The sequence below is a fragment of the Neolamprologus multifasciatus genome, chromosome 19 (assembly GCF_963576455.1).
Source record: "Neolamprologus multifasciatus chromosome 19, fNeoMul1.2, whole genome shotgun sequence".
Classification (NCBI taxonomy): Eukaryota; Metazoa; Chordata; class Actinopteri; order Cichliformes; family Cichlidae; genus Neolamprologus; species Neolamprologus multifasciatus.
The window spans coordinates 23,909,913-23,929,413 of NC_140457.1; the positions used below are offsets into that span (position 1 = coordinate 23,909,913).

Here is a 19,501-nt window from a genome sequence, read left to right on the forward strand (position 1 = left end):
TAAAACCTGCAGGACACCGGCCCTTGAGGCCTGGAGTTGCCCACCCCTGCCCTGCACTGTGCCTGCATTTGCACAGAAGGACATCACAAAGAGTAGAATATGGTGTCAACTTTGTAGCTGGTTTGTTGCACTTCGCTCCAGAAATTTGCATTTAAAATGCACCTCTGTTGGAGGTATCTGTAAAAGTTCACAGTGATATTTCTTTGAAAATCCAGAGGACAATTTAAATGGAGCATCATCATTAATCTCAGAACTGACTCGGTCCATCTGACAGGAACCTGGAGACTATCCATCTAAAAGTACTGTTACATCCTCATCACCTGTGCTGTAGTCGCAGCAGTTTTCGCAGCTCCGTCTTTTCAGTAGATGAGTCATAAGTGAGTTTCTTTCAAGAACTGCTAACATCTGATAACTTAATCAAATACACAGACTGAAAAATAAAGTTCCTGAATGTGAGAGCATGTTATCAATGACATTACAAAATGCCACAAAGATGAATCCACTGCTGCATTTTAGTTGTGAAAATGAGTGTTTAATGTAATTTGTTATGGTTTTTGTGGACTTGCTTATTAGAGTAAAGTTATGTGTTTTTTAAGTGTTTACTTCTGCAGTAGTAACCAATGGGCACAGAGCCACAGACAGCCTGGATGAAGATTTTCATTGGCTTCGTTGATCATGAGAAAAATATCCAAAAATGCCAGCTGAATCACTCGAGTATTTTAACAGCCGACTGTCATCACACAGCTCCAAGTTTGTCAATGTGATGACGTTTTTCGGTTCAGATGGGTTTTGAATGTCTGGATCTCTTCTATTTTTCTTTGCACAAGTCTTACCTTTGAGCTGGTGCTGGTGAAACAGCCAACCTGCATCAGAGCCAGCACCGCTGTGTCCTGACCTCTTATGTAACTGAAAGACTTGGCGAGAGGCTGATAGCGGTGGGGGTGGAGGGGGGTGTATCGTCTCTGAAGCCTAAATGTTTATTTTCAGCCTCTGTTCTTAATAGTTTGGCGGAGATGAGTCGACATTCACATCTGTCACCGGCTCCTGGCAAACTGCTTCCAGCTTCCCGCTCTGTTCTTGTCTTTCTGTCCTGATTCAACCTGCTGTGGTGGTCTTGTTATCCTTGTCAGGGGTCAGGATGGGAGTATGATGCTTGGAAGTCTTGATTAAATGTAAACAGTGTTGGTAAGAAGCTTAGTCTGTGACAACGTCCAGTGTCAGGTTTGTTTTTGCCTTTAGTGGTTGGAGGATTGTTATTAAAAGCTTTTAACATGACGTTTTTTCCATGAAATGTTTCCTGAGCTGTCAGTAACACTTAGTTACTGCCACTGAAGAAGAATCAGTTGGATGTTAAAGAATTTGAGCCAAATGTATGAATCAAACTGGTTCACATAAAACATTGACAACAAAACCTTATAATATCAAAAAAGTAAGAAATGTCTTTTTTTTTTTTTTTTTTTTTTAAGAGAAAGAAGTGCCTTCAAAAAGTTACTGGGAAGAAAGTTTTTTCCCAGTATTGTTTTATTTGTAGGTTTTCAATCCTCAAGAAAACTAAAATCTTAGTCACTTAAGTGTTTACATCGTTTTAGATGTTGGGAGCTGTTAAAATGGGGCGATCGTGGCTCAAGAGTTGGCAGTTCGTCTTGTAATCGGAAGGTTGCCGGTTCCGGTCTTGTCCTTGGGCAGGACACTTGACCCGTTGCCTACTGGTGGTGGTCAGAGGGCCCGGTGCCGCCAGTGTCCGGCAGCCTCGCCTCTGTCAGTGCGCCCCAGGGCAGCTGTGGCTACAATGTAGCTGCCATCACCAGTGTGTGAATGTGTGTGTGAATGGATGGATGACTGAATGTAGTGTAAAGCGCTTTGGGGTCCATAGGGACTAAGTAAAGCGCTATATAAATACAGGCCATTTACCATTTTAAAATGGAAACAAAAAGTAAAACAAAGTTTTTCAAAAGTAGCTCCAAAATTGAACCAAAAGACTCTCATGTTAAAATGTAGTTTTAAGGGCGAAGCTAGACTTATCAACCATTTTTTGTAGATCCAAACTTCATCTACAGATACAGCTCATTTTAATAATAACCTAACACTATACACTCATGTCCAAATATGGTCACACGTGGCTCCAGGAACCAACATGGTGACGACCAAAATGCTGTCTTTAAATCTTTAAAATGGCACTTAGCCACCGCAACATAAGCCACTGGTTTGTTACATCCTTCTTTTATATGGAGACTAAGGAAAGAGAATTGGAGAAGCCAGCGTTCAAGTTTGTTTTTACCACTGGTGACTTCTCTGAATCTCATAAACATGGTGTGATAGTAGCCATTAATTTGAACCATAGTGTTATTCCTTCAGGTTGATTTGTTTGCCCGGATGAGAACAATAACGGTGGAGCTTTGGAGGGACAAAATAAGCCCACTGAGGAGGTGAACTTAACAAAACACAGTAAAGGAAAACTGCCGTCGGGATATATTTTCTCTTAGCTGAAGTAAACAGCCGGTCGATTACTGCAAAAAGTGCACAGACATCCATCTTCTTAGCTGAAGTTGCAGGGGCTGTAATCTGATTTGATATGACTCAGCTCAAAGCGTCTAACCTGGTGGGATGAGAGTTTATAAAGAAAACATCCAGTAAATGATCTAATGTAGCACCCGTGAGATTTTGTTTACAGGCCTCAGATCTGTTTTAATTGAGGCTGTTTCAATCTAAACAGGAAAATGCAGCAACTAAAAATGTAGTCTGACAAAAACTAGTTTTAGGTGTGACTTCACCCTCGAACTGTGTGTCATGTGGCCTAAAGGTTCCTTGTATCGATCATAAGATGGATTGTGTAATCAGGACAGCTGTGCATTATTGCAGCGGTATGACTGGATCACCAGCAGGTTTGAGTCCTCGACCTAATAGCTGTATTATGTGGTGAATCAGCCCCGTCTCTCCAGAGTTTTTCCACTAATTCTGTTTACTGCGTAACATACCTGACAAAGTATTCTTGTTGGCGTGTTGTGTTTAGAACCCACCCAAGTTTCAGAAGGCTTGTATATGCGATATAGGACAGCACAGTTTGTACCGAAGTCTTCACAAAGTTACACAGATGGAAAAGATAAATTGAGATGCTTCTCTGTCACTGATGAGGTTGTTCAAAGCTGCAGCAGCTTCTCTTCAGTAAGAAGGAAAGAGTTCCTCTCTGAGCTGCAGTGAAGAGGTTTCCACTGTCACACAGAAAACCAGCTTAGATTTATTCCCCTGTACTTTCAGAGAGCTCAGGAGAGTATTTTGAGTATAATGACGGGCAGAGCAGGGTGTAATGACAGTGAGGAGACCTCAAGCTCACTCCAGTGAGCTCCTCTTCCTCTCTTCATCTTTGTCAGAGGCCAGACAACTCCTGGATCAGTTTTTTTTCTGTCTTTCTTTTTATTTTTTATTTTATTTTTGGGGGGCTTCTCAAAAAATAAACTCCTTAAGGCCTCACTAACTGGAGTTCATAATAGTCCCTTCAGCTGTCTCTGAGCAAGGAATTACATGAAACTTATTATCCAAGTTAACAACTGTCCACGGCTGGAATTCTCTACATATCTGAACATTTAAAATTGCTGTTAATCGTTTGTTTTTGTTTGTTTGTTTGTTTTTAAGTATAGGGGATGCAGAGTTGATAATAGAATGTATTCTTTCTGAAATCTGACAAAAAAAGAGAGCGAATCCTTTTAAATGTAAATAATTAGTGAACCTACTATGTAGTCATCTGTGAGAAACCTTTATTAATATTTCAGATCTTATTGTCCAAGATATGAAAGGAAAACCAAGAAATCTTATAGGGGAAGTTCTAACAAAGCCGTACTTGGAGCGTTTCCATTTTCTGTGAACTAAGAGGATTAATAATAGTCAATTATTCAACAACTGGATAAATATTAGACTTGTGACAGAGAAATGATCATCTGTGGCAGAAACCGTAATGAATGAATGATGTATTTTTACAGTCACAATTTCTGCTGCTATGGGTAACTATGCAATAGGTGTCATTGGTACGGTGCACCATGTTTTGCCACCTTACAGTTTTCAAACTGGACTTCCTGGTTCATATATATCATGTTTCATTGCCTCTGTGGATGTTACACAAGGAAAAAAGGTGGAGATCGGAAGAGTACTAGATGCAAAGGGAATTGTTGTATACATACTGATTATGAACACAACACCCGCTATTTCTAACCATCTGTTTGCATGTCAGGCAGACAGCAGCAGTCCAGGGTTCAGGACAGAAAGTGTTATCAGGCTGTGCAGGTGGATCTGTGAGTTTGAATCAGTCTGTGACCCTTTGTCTGTCGCTGCAGTCGTTTTCCCCCTCTGCAGACGAAACAGACGAAACTTTAGAGACAAATGAGTCAAAGCCACGAAGAAGAAGCAATTGATTGTTTCAGTCAAATTCTGCTGAAGTTTGATTTATTGATCAGCAGATAAGATTAACGGTGTAAATATCACCCTTCTTATGGACAAACACTGGTGCTACAGCTTTAAACGTTTAACTTGTGACAGTTTGATATTTCACAGACTTGGCAGGACAACAACAGAACAGTTCAGTAGTCAAAGGATAAATATGGGAAATGTGCAATTTCAGACAAATTTATTAACTCAGACATTTTAGCTGCACTTTCAGCAAAAGTGATGCTATAAAGGATCCTTTATGGTGCTGCTGAAACATTTCTTCATTTATGGAAAAGATGACAGTTTTATGTGATGAATGTTTTATAGGTTTCTACTTTTTAGCCAAAAAATCTAAACGCAGTGGATAAATCTTTCCTGAAACATGTACTTCTTCATTTGATTGAAGACTTTTTGTGTTTTCGGGCTGTCCAAGATCTGTTTGTCAGCAAGCTAACCAGCACATTGGGACTTCTCCCGCCTCATGAAAGATTGATACCTTGTTTTATATTTTTATGGAAGAGAAGAAAGTGAGGTGTAGTTTACAGCAGCTCAATAATAAATCCCATGTGGTGCTCTTTATGCCTCCTAAAGCAAAACACTAAAAAGGATTTTTGGCCACTAAAGATCTCCTTGTCTGGTCACTCTGAAGCATAATGAGGAAGCGTGTCAGCTAAGTGTCTTCCTTTTCTGAGGGATGGAGATCTGACACCACATGTTGAACTTAGTTTAGATTACCTTTGCCCGTCAGTGGCTCTGAAACCACCACTATGTTGCAGAATTTCCTGTAATCCTGTCACTGTGTCAGCAGCAGCGACATAATGACCACATTTCTTTGACAAATATGCTGAGAATGTTTAGTAGAGACCAGAGCTTGAAATGCCATGTTAGGACTCAGGAAAGCAGTGTTAATAATAGTTTTAAAAAGTCTTAATATATTAAGAATGGTCACACATTTTGACACTGTGTTCTTAAAAATGTGTTAATGCATAGTTTGGGGGGCTTTCGGAGCTTTTCACCCCTCACTATATGAACAAAACCAGTGAGTCACATCTCTTAAACCTATGCCCAAATATGTTTGGGCATCTCCTAGGGGTGGGGGAAAAAATCGATACTGTGTAGTATCGTGATATTTTGTTTGCTAATAATGTATCGATACAGGGACAGCAGAAATCAATATTTTGTCACAAAAAAGTTTTTTTTTCTGAGCAAAAATCCTGACGCTGTCCAAATGTGTTTAACTTTTTTTTATGGCAGCAATAAACATGACAGTTTACTTATTTTAATTTAAGACATGTTTTATTTTAATTAAGTTTAAAACTTTTTTATTTAATGTAAAATTATATTTTGTTTTAATTTACTTTCAAATTCTTCAGTTGCTGAAGGGGCTGCATAGTTTTCATAAATTTCATAGTTCAGAATAGCTATAATTGTACCAGATGGTTGCATTCGGTTAAGTTGGACTAGACTGTAATACAAACCGTTCAGTTTGTCAACAATAAAACTGAAATGAGAGAAAGACTGAGTGTGAGACTTTGTTATTAGATAAAATGAATATTGATAAAGTTTACCTTTTTGTACAGAATCTGAATATCGCAAAATATTTTAAAAAATTGCAATAATATCGTATCGTGGGATGTATGGTGATTCCCACCTCTAGCATCTCCTGATAATTATGTAGTTGCACTAGTTTGTCCTCATGATCTAACTCTAATGCTGTTGTCGTGTGTCTGTGTGTGTGTGTCTGTGTGTGTCAGGGGGGTGGAGCATTGCACAAAGCATAACGTTGAGTAAAGACAGGTAGAAGACAAGATGGCTTACTTGCGTTGTTGAGAACTCATTAGCCTACTGTACGTGTAGCAAAAGCTCCCAAACAAGTGCTATGCTCTCTGAAATAAGACAGGCAGTCTGTGACTGCAGGTTGGACAGGTTGCATGGAAGCTTTTGATTGGTTCATGTAAAACCTCCTGCCTCCCCAAAGCGATCAGCCGAGGAAAAACATTGCAAATGTTTTTCAAAGTTTATTCAGAATGTGTTTATCTCCCCCTCCTGTGTAATGACATGGCACGTCTGTAGCCTGCTATCTAAAAATATTTCTTTAAAAAAGCATTTGCACTGAAACACTTTGACATAAAGCTTCTGTTTTCTTTGCTTTGCAGTTGTTTTGTCATGAAGAAAAGGGACAGGTTAACTCATACAGTCCACTGGGATAGTCTGACTTCATGCTGACTCCCTCATGAAAGTGCTCAGTGCTCAAAGACATACAGCAGCTTTTATTATTGTGGTTTTTATCTTCTGAGGTTGAATAATGTGGTTTGTTGCTCAGTAGACAATACGCTGTCTATATGCTGAAGTCTAAACTCTGAATTTTTCTCATTTTCAGCTCTTCAGAGAAGTTAGAATAATGAAGATCTTGAATCATCCCAATATAGGTAAGTGCATCTTGTTTAGAAATAAGAATTTTAAGTATATGAGCTTTATAATGACGAGGACGACTGACATGCAGGTTCAACCTTTTGACCTTTCTGTTGGTGGACATGAAACAACAAGTTCCTGCTATGCATTTTGTCATTGCTTTAATTTCCCTTGTAGGATCAATAAAGTATCTATCTACCTAAATATGACTCGTTAAACTTTTTACTTCTGCATGAACTGAAACATAAAAGAAGTCAGGAGATTTGAGCAGATGGATTTGTAGCATACATGTAACAAGCCATCTAAAGTACCAGGAACATTTTCGGTAACAAGGTTGACGCCTGCATTCTTGGCATTTTATAAAATGCTTGTGAAAGAGAAACTATAAAACAGGAAGCTGTCCCAGATGACATTCAGACTTTACTACCTTCATCTGTTGTTAACTGCCGGTAATTGAGGCTGAAACTGGAGGACCGTTCGTCCTGCTTTGTTTTGGAATCGGAGTATGATCGGTAAACAAGAGAGCGCATGCTGCTCTGAGCCATAACGAACGCTGGAAACACTGAGTCGTCTGCGAGAGCCAAAAATGCCAAGAAACGGCAAACCACAGCAACAACAAGGAACCTACATTACAAACAAACCTTAGCTGTGGAGCGCCTGAATATGGAATGTGTAGCCACAGGAAAGCTTTTGTGCTGAAATGAATAATTAATATTATATTTCATCTTCATGAATTATTCCAAAAAATGTAAGAAAAATATTTTATCCTCAGGTATTATAAAGCTTACCAAAAGTCCTATTGATGATGACTTTATTTACATGTACGTTTTAGAGGAAATACAGATGTTGCCAGTGTAGCAGATGATTTTTAATGGGGGGAAATTTCTTAAGTTTTTAGAATTTTTTTTTTTTTTTTTTTTTTTTTTTTTTTTCCCCTTCCTCTCCTTTTTTTGTATTCCACTCAACTCTGATCATGTTTCTAGGCATGAAAGTGCACTTATATGTACTATGACCATATAAGTATATACTAGTAAAATCTGACAAATTTATTTGTCATGAAACAGATGAGAGAAGTCTGCCACGGTGCATTTTGTTCTTTAAATGTGAATTTCCTGTTTGTTTGGTTTTGTTGTTGTTGTTTTTTCCCCATGTCCTCTCTGCTTGAGTTCCTCTACAAAAGTATAATAGTAATTATCAGAGTGATAGTAAATGCTATCACCAGCCCATAAACTCTCTCTCCCCTCCCGCATTCCCTTTGTTTTTCATCCCACCTTGTCTATATTTAGCAGTGCAGCTCTCAGCTGCTCATCACACAGTCCTTTATATCGGTGAGCTACTGCAGTAAAAGAAGGAAGGGAGGGGAAAAAGAAAGAAAAAAGAATTTGGACTGTACAGTAAATACCGAGTGCTGCTCAGCTCAACTATGATGTGCTTACATGGTCACGACACACACAGTTCCACGTGACTTCACTTTTTCTTCGACTCACTCGGGGTGTGTGTTTGGAAACAATTTTTCCGTGTTCATGAGCATGAATTCATTACTGCCTCTGTCTGGATCTCTCGTCTTTTGACATAATTGAATTTATAATTCCTCTCTCTCTCTTTCTCTCCCTCCTGCAGTCAAGCTTTTTGAAGTTATTGAGACCGAGAGGACGCTCTACCTGGTAATGGAGTACGCCAGTGGAGGTGAGACATAGATACAGTGGTTAGCAAAGTATCTCCAACATGTCAAACTTGTGAATTACAACCATTAGGATTGTAACGGTAGCTGTAAGTGCAACATTTGGTTCAAGAGTTTGGCTGCAGAAGTCCTTTTATGTTGCCGTGCTCGAACTCCTGGATGATATTTGCCTGAAGTCGAGGTTCTGTCTTGACAGCTGGCAGATGCTGTGTGGTTTTTATTTTGCACGACACTTTAACTCAAAACATGGTGAAATGGAAATGCCAGAACTTGCAAGTTCTGCGCTCACACTCTACGGCTCAGTCGACTGGTCGCCATGTGGTGCTCACTCTGAACACAAGCAACGAGCCCCCACTCACTTTGTCCACCGGCAATTCCAATAAAGTTTCTCTGTGATAGCGAAGAAAGTGCGAGGCCCTGTGACTTTGCTGTGTTTAAGCTGACATTGCAGTTCTGGTTTTAATGGATTCTTTGAAGTTGATTAAGAGTTTGTTATGGTTGTTGTAATTTATTTTATACTTCGAACTGGTCGGATTTGAACGAATCTTCAAAAAGTAAATATGAACCATGTACTATACAGTACAGGCAGCCATTTAGTAAATATAATTATATAATAAAGCTTGGTTTTAAACAAATGTTATGGTTTTATAATGCCAAGAACTTTAAGAATTTCCGAGACCCCCATGAAAATGAATAATAAATAAATAAATAATTTGAAAAACAATTCCACTAACAGCTGCTGCACTCAAGACCACATATAGCTGGGAGAAATCTGCTCTGTGCTGCTCCCGAGAATAATTTATTAATGCCAAATGTGATAAATGTGCATGTTAATAATTAATATATCTTTGGAGCAGCATATCATCTGCAAACTGCACTTGTACCTGAAAGGAAAAAAGGAACAAGGTTACTTGTACAAAGAGCTCAACAACAGTTTTATACCATAGCCTGAGCTTTAACCTGACTTCTACACGAAGTATACAGTAATGTGAAAAAGTCTTGAACCCTCATTCATGTCTATATATTTTGCTTCCAAGGGCTTTTTTTGTAATTTGTTTTAAAGGAGGTCTGCAGGAATAGTTCTCTAAGCTTTGTTACTAGCAGCCTGTCACCAAAACACTCTTTTGCTGAATCTATGAAAAATGACAATCATAACACAGTTGGATCAGCATAAAATAGCGCTATCAGACAAATGTGGCATATCTCGGCATGGTGTGCATTGTGCCTTTTTTTTGTCATAAAAATGTATATAAAACACGGCGGAGGCTGTGTCATGATTTGGGGCTGCATTTCAGCCAGTGGTGTTAAGGATCTTGTAAAATTGATGTAATTATGAATTCAAAAGAATACTGTCAGATTTTAATCCACCACATAGTGCCATCTGGAAAGCATCTGATTGGCAATGGCCTCATTTTTTTTAGGATAACAGTGATCATAAGAATCTGACAGCGCAGTAAAAGCACATCTGGATAGAAAAACACACAGTGGGACACGATCAGTCATGGATTGGTCTCCCCAGAGCCAGAAAAGCAACATTATTGAAGAAATGTGGCTTCATCCTGAGAGAACACAACAAAAGGCAGCCAACATCTAAAGTAGAGCTTTGAATGTCCTTCAAGAAGCCTGAACACTACTTGATAAGAAAGCTGCCTTAGAGAGTTCAAGCTGTACTGAAGATTAAAGGTGTTCACACCAAATATTCGCTTTCGAGCACATTGGAATTGTACAAACTCTGTTTTATATGTTTGCATGTTTTATTAACGCAATGAACCTATTTTCATTTCCTTTTGTGCAGTGCTGTATGATAGGCATTGACATATTTTTATTCTCAGAAAATTTACTATAATTTATAAAAAACTACCAAATTTAAGTTAAACATAAGTTAATTAGACAGAGTTCAAACACATTCTTTTATACTTATTACCAAAATTACAAAATGCTTATATGAAAGCTCTCATGAAACTATCGCCACATTCTGAGACATTTGTATCCCACATACAGTATATATGAAAAGGAATGTGAAGTTTAAAGCGACTCCCCAAAAGTTGAAACATAGTGACATAAGTATTAATCCATGCGGAAACTGAACAAATCCACTCAACACAGGAGACAAGTCAGAGCAGGAAAAACATGTTGGTCAGCTACCATCAGCTCTGTGGGACACTGCATGACTGAAAGTTCCTACAGTGTTGCATGTTTGAGATTTGAACATTTTGTCTTCCACTAAAGTAAACATTAGTTTCAGTTGTTCACTGGATAAATGACTTTGTTGGAAAAGCATCCTTTAAAAGCTAAGACTAACTTGCTCTTAGATTAGCTTCAGCTAAGACAACAGAAAAAACCTCAGTGAACAAGATTTATCAACAAGGAAGAGATTAAAATGTTTCTGTAGGTGAATTTGGGATTATGGTCTTGTTCACACGGTCAGCTGCTACACTTCCTCTTGCCTTACTTTATCAAAGTCTCAGTCATACTACCTTTTAGGGCGTGCAAACTGTCACTCAGAGCCTTGAAACAATCCTTCAATACATACTTTAGCGAACACTGATAACATCCAAATACATTTGCCTGTGGGTGCCTTTGTCACAGGATAGCTGAGGGTTTCTCTCCCAGCCTGCTTGAGGCAGCTTGTGAAAGAGGTGTCAGTTGGTTGTCGGGTTTTGTGCTGCAGTAAATGAAGAGGCGTAAAGGGGAGCACGCAACAGCTACAATAAACTGTGCCTACCCTCCAACTTGAGATATATGTAGCTGTAAGACCCCCAGCTTCTTTCCACCAAAGAGTTTTCTCTTGGAAGTCTTCAGCTGAGGGAAATTTTCTTTTTCTGAATTCTCATTTCATGTCATGTCATGCCACATCTTTCCATCGATTACTTGAGCTGTTCATTATTGGACTGCTGAGCTGAGCAGAGACGACAAATTGTGAAGACATGCTTGTTGGGGACCAAATCACATTATCAATGAGATGGGAACTCTGATCACTGGCCAATTGCATTAGCTCTTAGTGACGTAAATCTAATACTTGTTTCAGTTCGGCATTGATTTTTCTCAGAAGTCAAGCAGGATCTTAAGGTGACCCTGTCAGGTTGCTTGAAAAAAGTGCAGCTTAACTAATGTTATCATGATAGAATACCTGCTTAGTGTCCGAATATTAGTGCTACCATTGGCAGTATGTTGCTGTGTGATGTTTAAGAGCAGAAAACTCGGTGCAAAGAGGTGGCGTGTAATAACTAACCAAACTGCACACCCCAGTATATATGCACACGAGACTGTGTATTTAGGGCGGTGCAATTTCATACCTGGAATGCTGTTGTTGCTGTGCAATATCATTATGTCCTGATATTTTGTACATTTTTTCCATAATGTATACAGCTAATTTCTCTTAGATTCATACATGTATATATCCTAGATCCTTTTTTTAGATTTATTAGTAAATTTCATTCAGCAGTGATTCGGTTAACTGTATGTGCTGAATGACAAAGTGACAAGTTTATTCTATTCGTCTTTTCTAACTGTGGCTGAGTCCGACTTGATAAGTTGCCCCAGGATTATTTGATAGTGCAGAAAAGTGATGGCAGAATTTAAGAAGCCTTACAGTCTTGTGCCTCAAATTCATTTAAGACAACAAAATTATAATTTTGTTCTCCACGCAGTTTTTATTAATGCGAACATTGATGTATTTTGTGAATTTTCTTGGTACTTTCCAATTTTGTTTCCGGAGCTCATCTTTATGTACAACATACGACATGCCATTTACCTCTGACATGCAGAGTTTCAGCACGCTCATTCTGTCTTTAGCGGTTGAGTCAGAGAGCACTGATGAATTGATGCTTATAAGTACAGAATCGCACACTCTGGCCGCCTCTGCAGGTCAACGCCGAGAGAGCAGAAGGGTTTCGAGGATTCAAGAGAAGTGGGGGAGGTTTTTTTTTTCTCTCTCTTTTTCCTATCACCCGAGTATGGGCGTGCACATGCACGCGCCAGCAACTCGAGTTCAATTAACACACGAGGGAGTGTAGTCACGTTTTGGTTGTGCGTGTGGGCCGAGGGAAGGGTCTGCTGCTGTGGAGCTCAGCTCGGCGGCAGCTTTGTGCCTCCAGGAGAGGCTCAGTGTGGAGGAAGCGTTGCCGAGCTCAACTCAATATGGTCAAGAAACGCCCTCGAACCATGCACATGGGCGATGGTGCAGGCCAGCTGCGTATAAGTTATTTTTATCTGCAGATTTTTAGAAGCTGCGATTCACTTTGTTTGTCTACCTTCTTCGTATCTGTTTTCCTCACTGCTTATTCTCTACTTTTACTGTTTTCCTCAATTTCTCTCTTTCTGCTCTTTTGCAGGAGAGGTGTTTGACTACCTGGTTGCACACGGAAGAATGAAGGAAAAAGAGGCCAGAGCTAAATTTAGACAGGTACCCAGCTTTCTCCCCCTGCAGTGTTCTGGTTTCACACCTCTGCTCCTGCCTGTGCTTCAGACAGGACGCTGTCCTCTGTGTGTCCTCGGAGGACAGAAGCTTCTCTGTTGTGTTGAGACTGATTAGATGTCTAAGCCGACTTGCTTCACCATCACTTACCGCTTCATGACTGTCACAAACAAGCCATCGACTGTTGTGTGAAGTGCTAAGAAGCTGGTCCAAAACACCTGGCTGTTATGTATTCATGTTCAACTCTCAGACTCTCTGTATCTTTTTGCCTGTGTTGGTATTGGTTTAATTAGTAGTGAACGACAGTGATCTGGCATCATAAATGAAACAGCCTCTGGTGTGATTAGATTTTAGATTAAAACAATCTTAAATTGTGTAATGAGAAACAATCCCTTGATAATCAGATCTAGCTGCAATTTCAGTTGAAGAAGTTTATGTAACCCCCCACCCTGTTACCATTCTACTTTATGAACTGTTTTGATAATGCTCATAAAAGTGACACAACCTTGATGCAGTTTGAAAACATGCAAAAAAAACTCGGTTTGGTGTTTTTTGCCAGTGTTTAAGTTATAAACTCTGTGCATCTGAGTTGGTGGATATACTAACATTTTGCATTTTGTAGTGTTGGTTTCTCAAGACGACACAAATAAAATTCTGTGCAAATCTTGAAGCTTTAAAAATGAAGGGAACTGAAGATTCAAAAATGATCATTTTAAAAGCTCTAAAATGTGTCACTCAAAGGAACTCCTTGTGCCCTGATACTAGTAATACTCGTACGTGCCTCACGAGTCAGACGAATGTACGACAGAGCTACTGCACAAACCTGTTTTCTCACCGCTCTGCCCCACCTTAGCTGAGTTGTATCTTTCCTGTTAGTTTCAACCACATGTCCTCCTACACCACATCCTTTATCACAGTCTGAGAACATTTAACTAAGCTGTACTTGTGTTTCTCTCGGCACAGATTGTATCAGCGGTGCAGTACTGCCACCAGAAGCACATTGTTCACAGAGACCTCAAGGTGAGTGGTTAAAAATGCAAACGCAGCAAAAAAAAAAAAGATCGAACTTGATTTTTCAGTATTTATCCAAAAGCCTTTATAGGTCACACTGTGGTGTGCATCATGCATCATTCAGTTGAAAGTCATTAATTCAGATTAAAAGGGATCACTGTTATTAGTTTTTGTATCCAGCTGGTATTTGTATTGTATGTATTTCTACTTCAGCTTGAAGTATTTGAGAAACTTGATCCCCATCTGAACTCCTCTTTCTGTCCTCAGAATCTTCACATTTAAGAAGCTGATATAATGTACATATTATATTAGGGTCAGTAGATTTTAAAGAGTTTGCTGTCCATCATAAGTTAAAGGTCACATCAGTCCCTGTTTTATGATTCCCATCTTAACTCCCACGTTCCCACAGATGAATCCAACACACACACAGCTAGTGAGGCTCATCTTTTCCCTTTTCCGACAGTGTCCTTAGCCACTATGGCCACCATGAAACAAATCTTTGCACGACAGAGGTGGGAGGAGTGTTAAAAAAAAAAAGAAAAAGTAGGTGGCCCTATAAATTGTCTACATGTTCAACCGCCTCTTCTGTTTCACAGCCGTGATGCTCTCCATTTTAGTTCTCCAACTATAAATATTGATGCCTCTGTATTTTTATCTCGGCATCAGTGGGAGTAGCTAAGAGAAGAGAGGCCCGTGTATCTGCTCTGCCAGCAGCTGCACATCCAAAGTGTTTCCTCTGCGAAGCTTCATCAATGATCAATGAGTAGGGAGATGACAGAGCAGCACAGAGCTGCTCAGCGCGCGTCCAAATGTCACACTCGATGTAGAAGAGGTATACAAGCCACATTTTAACCAAACACTGTCCCTCAGGCTTGTAGGCCATTTTGTGCTTCTGAGGAATTCTGGGCTTTTCGTGGCTTCAGCAGCAACACCTGCTGAGATTTTGACGGTCAGACATGTTGTGATGAGTGCTGTTTGCATGCAGCTGAAAGCCTCTCAGGATGTCAGTTCAGTGTTTCAGCTGGAAGGATGAGTCCTCTGTGTACTCATCTCAGCTTTCTAATTAGTCTTTCGCCTACAGCTACATGTCAGCAAAGAGCAGATGGCTGGGTTGAAATCTTCATTCATTCACAAAGGAGAAATTATGTGTTTTTTAAAGCTTATAATCCTGGATTTTTGGACTCATAAATAAATAAATACATTTTGATTTTTGGCACTTTTCTTGACACTTTATGGACAAAATGATTAATCAAGCGACGGCAGAAAAAGTGCTTACCATGTTTGGCTTTGTCTAAAAAATAATCACTAATAAAGTCTATCAATAATATCACCAAAAACAAATTTCATGCTGCTGAGTGACAGCAATACAGAAGAAATAATTATTTAAACATTTTGGCCTTCATGTGGCTGCCTCTCCAACACTGACCAGTGTTCAGTGCTCAGCAGATTGCCTAAAAGTTACTGGTTTGTCTGTTCGAAGGCTGAGAACCTGCTCCTCGACGCAGACATGAATATCAAGATCGCAGATTTCGGCTTCAGCAACGAGTTCACTCTGGGCAACAAGCTGGATACGTTTTGCGGCTCCCCGCCGTACGCAGCACCGGAGCTTTTCCAGGGAAAGAAGTACGACGGGCCAGAGGTGGACGTTTGGAGTCTGGGGGTGATACTGTACACGCTGGTCAGCGGCTCGCTGCCCTTTGACGGACAGAATCTTAAGGTAGCGTGTGGATGACATGATGCTGCAGCTTCTTTCTCATAGCAGAAGGAGAGAGATGATGCTCTTTGTCCATATTTTCTATAAATAAAAGTGACGACCTTAATATATTGGATCCTAGGTTACACAATACAAGATGTTTTTACATTTAGCAGTCCTCTCAATTAGAGCAACTGAGAAAGCGATAATAAAAATAATCATAGTTGTCATTTAAATGCTGTTATATATAACTGTTGGTACTGTCTAGTGTTACATGTACTATGGGTTATATGGTGCAAATCCTGTGGAAGCTGTTCCAGGTTCTCTTAAATGATTAAAGTAAAGCTTATGCACGATGTTAGTCTACAAACCAGCCCCTACATTTCTTCTAGCAATGATCTGAGATCAGTCCGTTCATCCTTCTCTGCAGGAGCTGCGGGAGCGTGTGCTCAGAGGGAAGTACCGCATCCCTTTCTACATGTCCACAGACTGCGAGAACCTCCTCAAACGCTTCCTGGTGCTCAACCCGGCCAAGCGGGGTACTCTCGAGGTGAGGGAGGACGCAGAAAATGTAAATATACCTCTTAGTTCTTAACGCACTCCCAGAGCACGTCTGCACCATTGGAGAATGCCATCCATCCTCAACCCCTCCTCTCAGTCCCCGCATCTCCCCACTGCATCATCTCCTCTGACGCCGACGGCGTCCTGTTTTGTGCGTGTGTGCCCGGCCCACACTCTACTCCTCCTCTTATGATGTTGTAACCATGAATAATGCATCGACGTTTTTGTGTTTGTGCCAAAATTGTCTTCTGTGATCACTTCTCTGCCTTCATTTGTGCCTCGAGTATGGGGCGCATATAACCTACTTATTTGAGTCTGCGTCATTATGAGCAGAAAGTACAGCTGCGTTTTTAATGCATTTTATTTATCTTCCGGTTTAAGCAAGATCAAAACGTGCAGTGTGCTAGCGAACACTTCAGTTCGCTTTAACTTAACAGGAACTTTGCTGAAAACAATCCATCTGTTATCAGTAAATCTGGTTCCAGAAATGTGCTCACACCTAAAATCCATCAAGCATCATGGATGTGAGGATTAGCTGGTTAATAGATGACAGTATGTGAGATATCTTTGGCTTTTAATCAGCACATGATTCTAAAGTGAACATAATAGGAGTTAAAAACTCTTCTGTTAGCAAAATATAATATGAAATTGCCCCTTTGACTGTAAATGAGTTTCATTATATTGTTTTTGTACTTGTGCATTGCCTTTTGAGCAGCATATAATGTTGTTTGATCAAATATTTGGGATCCAAGAAATCCTCCAGTTATTGTTAAGGAAACATTTGTGCTTTTTGTCACAGTATTAAATAATAGATGAGCAGCAAAAGCTACAAAACTGTAAATGCAAACATGTTAAAAAAAACATTCATGTATAAGTAGAAATGTGTCTGTAGTCAAAGTTCCAGCAGAAGTAGGAGGATAACGAACAGCGGTATTGTACGATCATACTTCAGCATGTTCTCTGATAAGCCAAATGAAATTTTGACCTCTTAACCAAAACAATTAAAGGTCATTATGTGTCCTCAGAGTCCACATACTAAGTTGAATATTACTGGACAAAAATCAGTTTTCCAAAGTTGATTGACAGAAAATGGCAGAAATACCTGGACTTTTTATTTCCGTCAGAACATCTGCGGTGGTTGGAATAATCCAAGTGTTAAATGTAAGAGGAAGAGAGGACAGAGAGAATTGTTCCACAGATCAATGTGTGAATGTGTGAATGATCATCTTTTAGCTGTTCACACTCCGCAGGAAATCATTCACACGAAGAAAAATCGTTCTTTTCACAATTATTTTTGGCACGTAAGCTCTGAACTTGCTATTTAATCTCAAAGCTGATTTTCGCCTTTCATTTCAAGTAAATGGCTTTATTGCATTTTGCTGAATTCTTTAGACCAGCCAGTACGTGCATTAAAATAAACAGTGCTGGCTCGAATGTCGGGGTCACATCTGTTGGCGTTTGATGCCACGCGATTGACCTGGATTATGGCAGCCACAGCAGAGCGTGATAATTAGTTTGGCTCTGTCCTCAGTAAAACCCCAGGGAGCAATTGATCAGCTGATGATTGATTAGCAAAATAAAATAAGGGTGCAAGCAAATGTGATGGAGCACAGTTCAATGTGTAGTGTTTCTGGGAAAGGACTGAATTAAACCTGAGTGGAATAGCTCATGCACTCTACTTACTGTTTGATCTGTTATTACAGTGGATGTTAAATTCATTGTTAGAAATATAAATCCATCAAGTTTAGACTTGAACTAAAATTTCATTTCAATATTGTTAAACTAACATCTGTCCACACCAGTTATGTTGGACTAAGCCTTTTCTGATGACGCCAGATAATATTTGAAGATGCACCTTAAGAGCTACTAAAGGTGTAACCTCATGAGCTGTGGTGCCCCCTATATATGTTGATTTGTCTCAGCTTTAAAAAAAAAAAAAGTGAATCAAAGGTTATAGTTATAGTATCATAGAACTACTTAGCAATTTCAGTGGGAGTGACTTCCTCAGTCTCAGCTGACTAAAGGTTTCTCCAACCTTATAAACAGTGCATTTGCATAATGACTGAAACTAGCACCACTGAATAACAATGGACTGTGGCCTCACAGCCCATTGTTCGCCAGTTTCTCCCATGGAAAATGCTATGTCCAGATGAATAGATCACCTTTTTTGGGATTTCCTTACCTGGAGGATTGAGCACTCTCAAACATTTCAAACTGTTAGTTTCTCACAGTTTATTCAGGTTTGCTGTTTTGCCTACAAAACCCTGTAAAAACCCCTGAAAAAAGAAAATGCCACTTTTTATTCGGTGGTATGCATGCATTTTTTGTTTCTCTTACGTATGTGTAGCCACATCTGTTCTAATTGTCTGTCTTTATTTTTACAGCAAATCATGAAGGATCGATGGATCAATGCAGGATTTGATGATGACGAGCTCAAACCTTACACTGAACCAGAGCTGGACATCACAGATCAGAAGAGAATAGGTAAGGCTGATGTTACTATTAATATCGTAACTGCTTTTTTGCTTGTTTGTTTTTCCCTTTTTGAAGGATGGATTGCTTCATCATTGAAGTTCTTTTTAAGTCAGTTTTCTGACTTTCAGGCCTTTCAGGACTTTCAGGTCATATACACTGTTCTATAATCAAAAGAAAAAAGTACACACCTCCTCCTTCTCCATTATTACTGTAAAAGCTCAGTCGGTAATTTTTGTCAGTAGTGAGAAGACGTGAGATGTCGAACGTTAGCGGGGTTACGGCTCCACAGTGCAGAGGCAGTCTCATTATTTCAGTGCTGAAGAGCTTGAAAAGGAAAAAAGATGAAACGTGACAATGAATAAATAAATTCGAGCAGCGCTGCTGCATGCAGAGAAGAGAACCAGAGAAGCCTCCCCATCATGCCCTGGATGAAAGCTCTTACATAACTGCAGCTGGGGTCGACCGTTGGTGCACATGTGTCGGTGCGAACTCCCAATCACCCAGGAAAACGGAAAAAAGAAAGATGGAGGAGGGGGGAGAATGAGGTCTTGAAGTTGCTGACTAATCTCTGGATTCTAAACAATGCCTGCAAAAGTTTACCTAAAATTATTACTGAATGAAAACAATGCATTGTGGAGCAGATGCTGTCTTACACAGGAAAAGGCTTCGAATTTTCAGTGTGGATGACATCTAATCTATCTAAAGGCTTCAGCAGCACAAGGGCCAATAGAGAGAGAATTAATTTTCTTAACACCAGGAAACACTATGAACAGGCCAGCTTAAAGGTGAAACTATTAGCTGATTAATTTAAAGGAAATCCTCAACCTTGAGGCCA

The 19,501-nt window shown here is 39.7% G+C and overlaps 1 protein-coding gene across 17 annotated transcripts in view; it reads left to right on the forward strand.

The window, feature by feature from the left end:
- mark3a (MAP/microtubule affinity-regulating kinase 3a) overlaps positions 1-19,501 on the forward strand; it is a 48,271-nt gene that overhangs the window by 9,340 nt on the left and 19,430 nt on the right. For 13 of the 17 annotated variants that reach the window (XM_085144308.1, XM_085144301.1, XM_085144305.1 and 10 more), the window contains exons 4-10: positions 6,797-6,845; positions 8,449-8,514; positions 12,844-12,914; positions 13,890-13,946; positions 15,418-15,654; positions 16,061-16,201; positions 18,576-18,675. In XM_085144308.1, coding sequence (XP_085000434.1) covers positions 6,797-6,845; positions 8,449-8,514; positions 12,844-12,914; positions 13,890-13,946; positions 15,418-15,654; positions 16,061-16,201; positions 18,576-18,675 — 721 coding nt within the window. The remainder of the gene's footprint in view (positions 1-6,796; positions 6,846-8,448; positions 8,515-12,843; positions 12,915-13,889; positions 13,947-15,417; positions 15,655-16,060; positions 16,202-18,575; positions 18,676-19,501) is intronic. The other 4 variants (XM_085144303.1, XM_085144309.1, XM_085144312.1 and 1 more) reach the window with 1 other exon arrangement.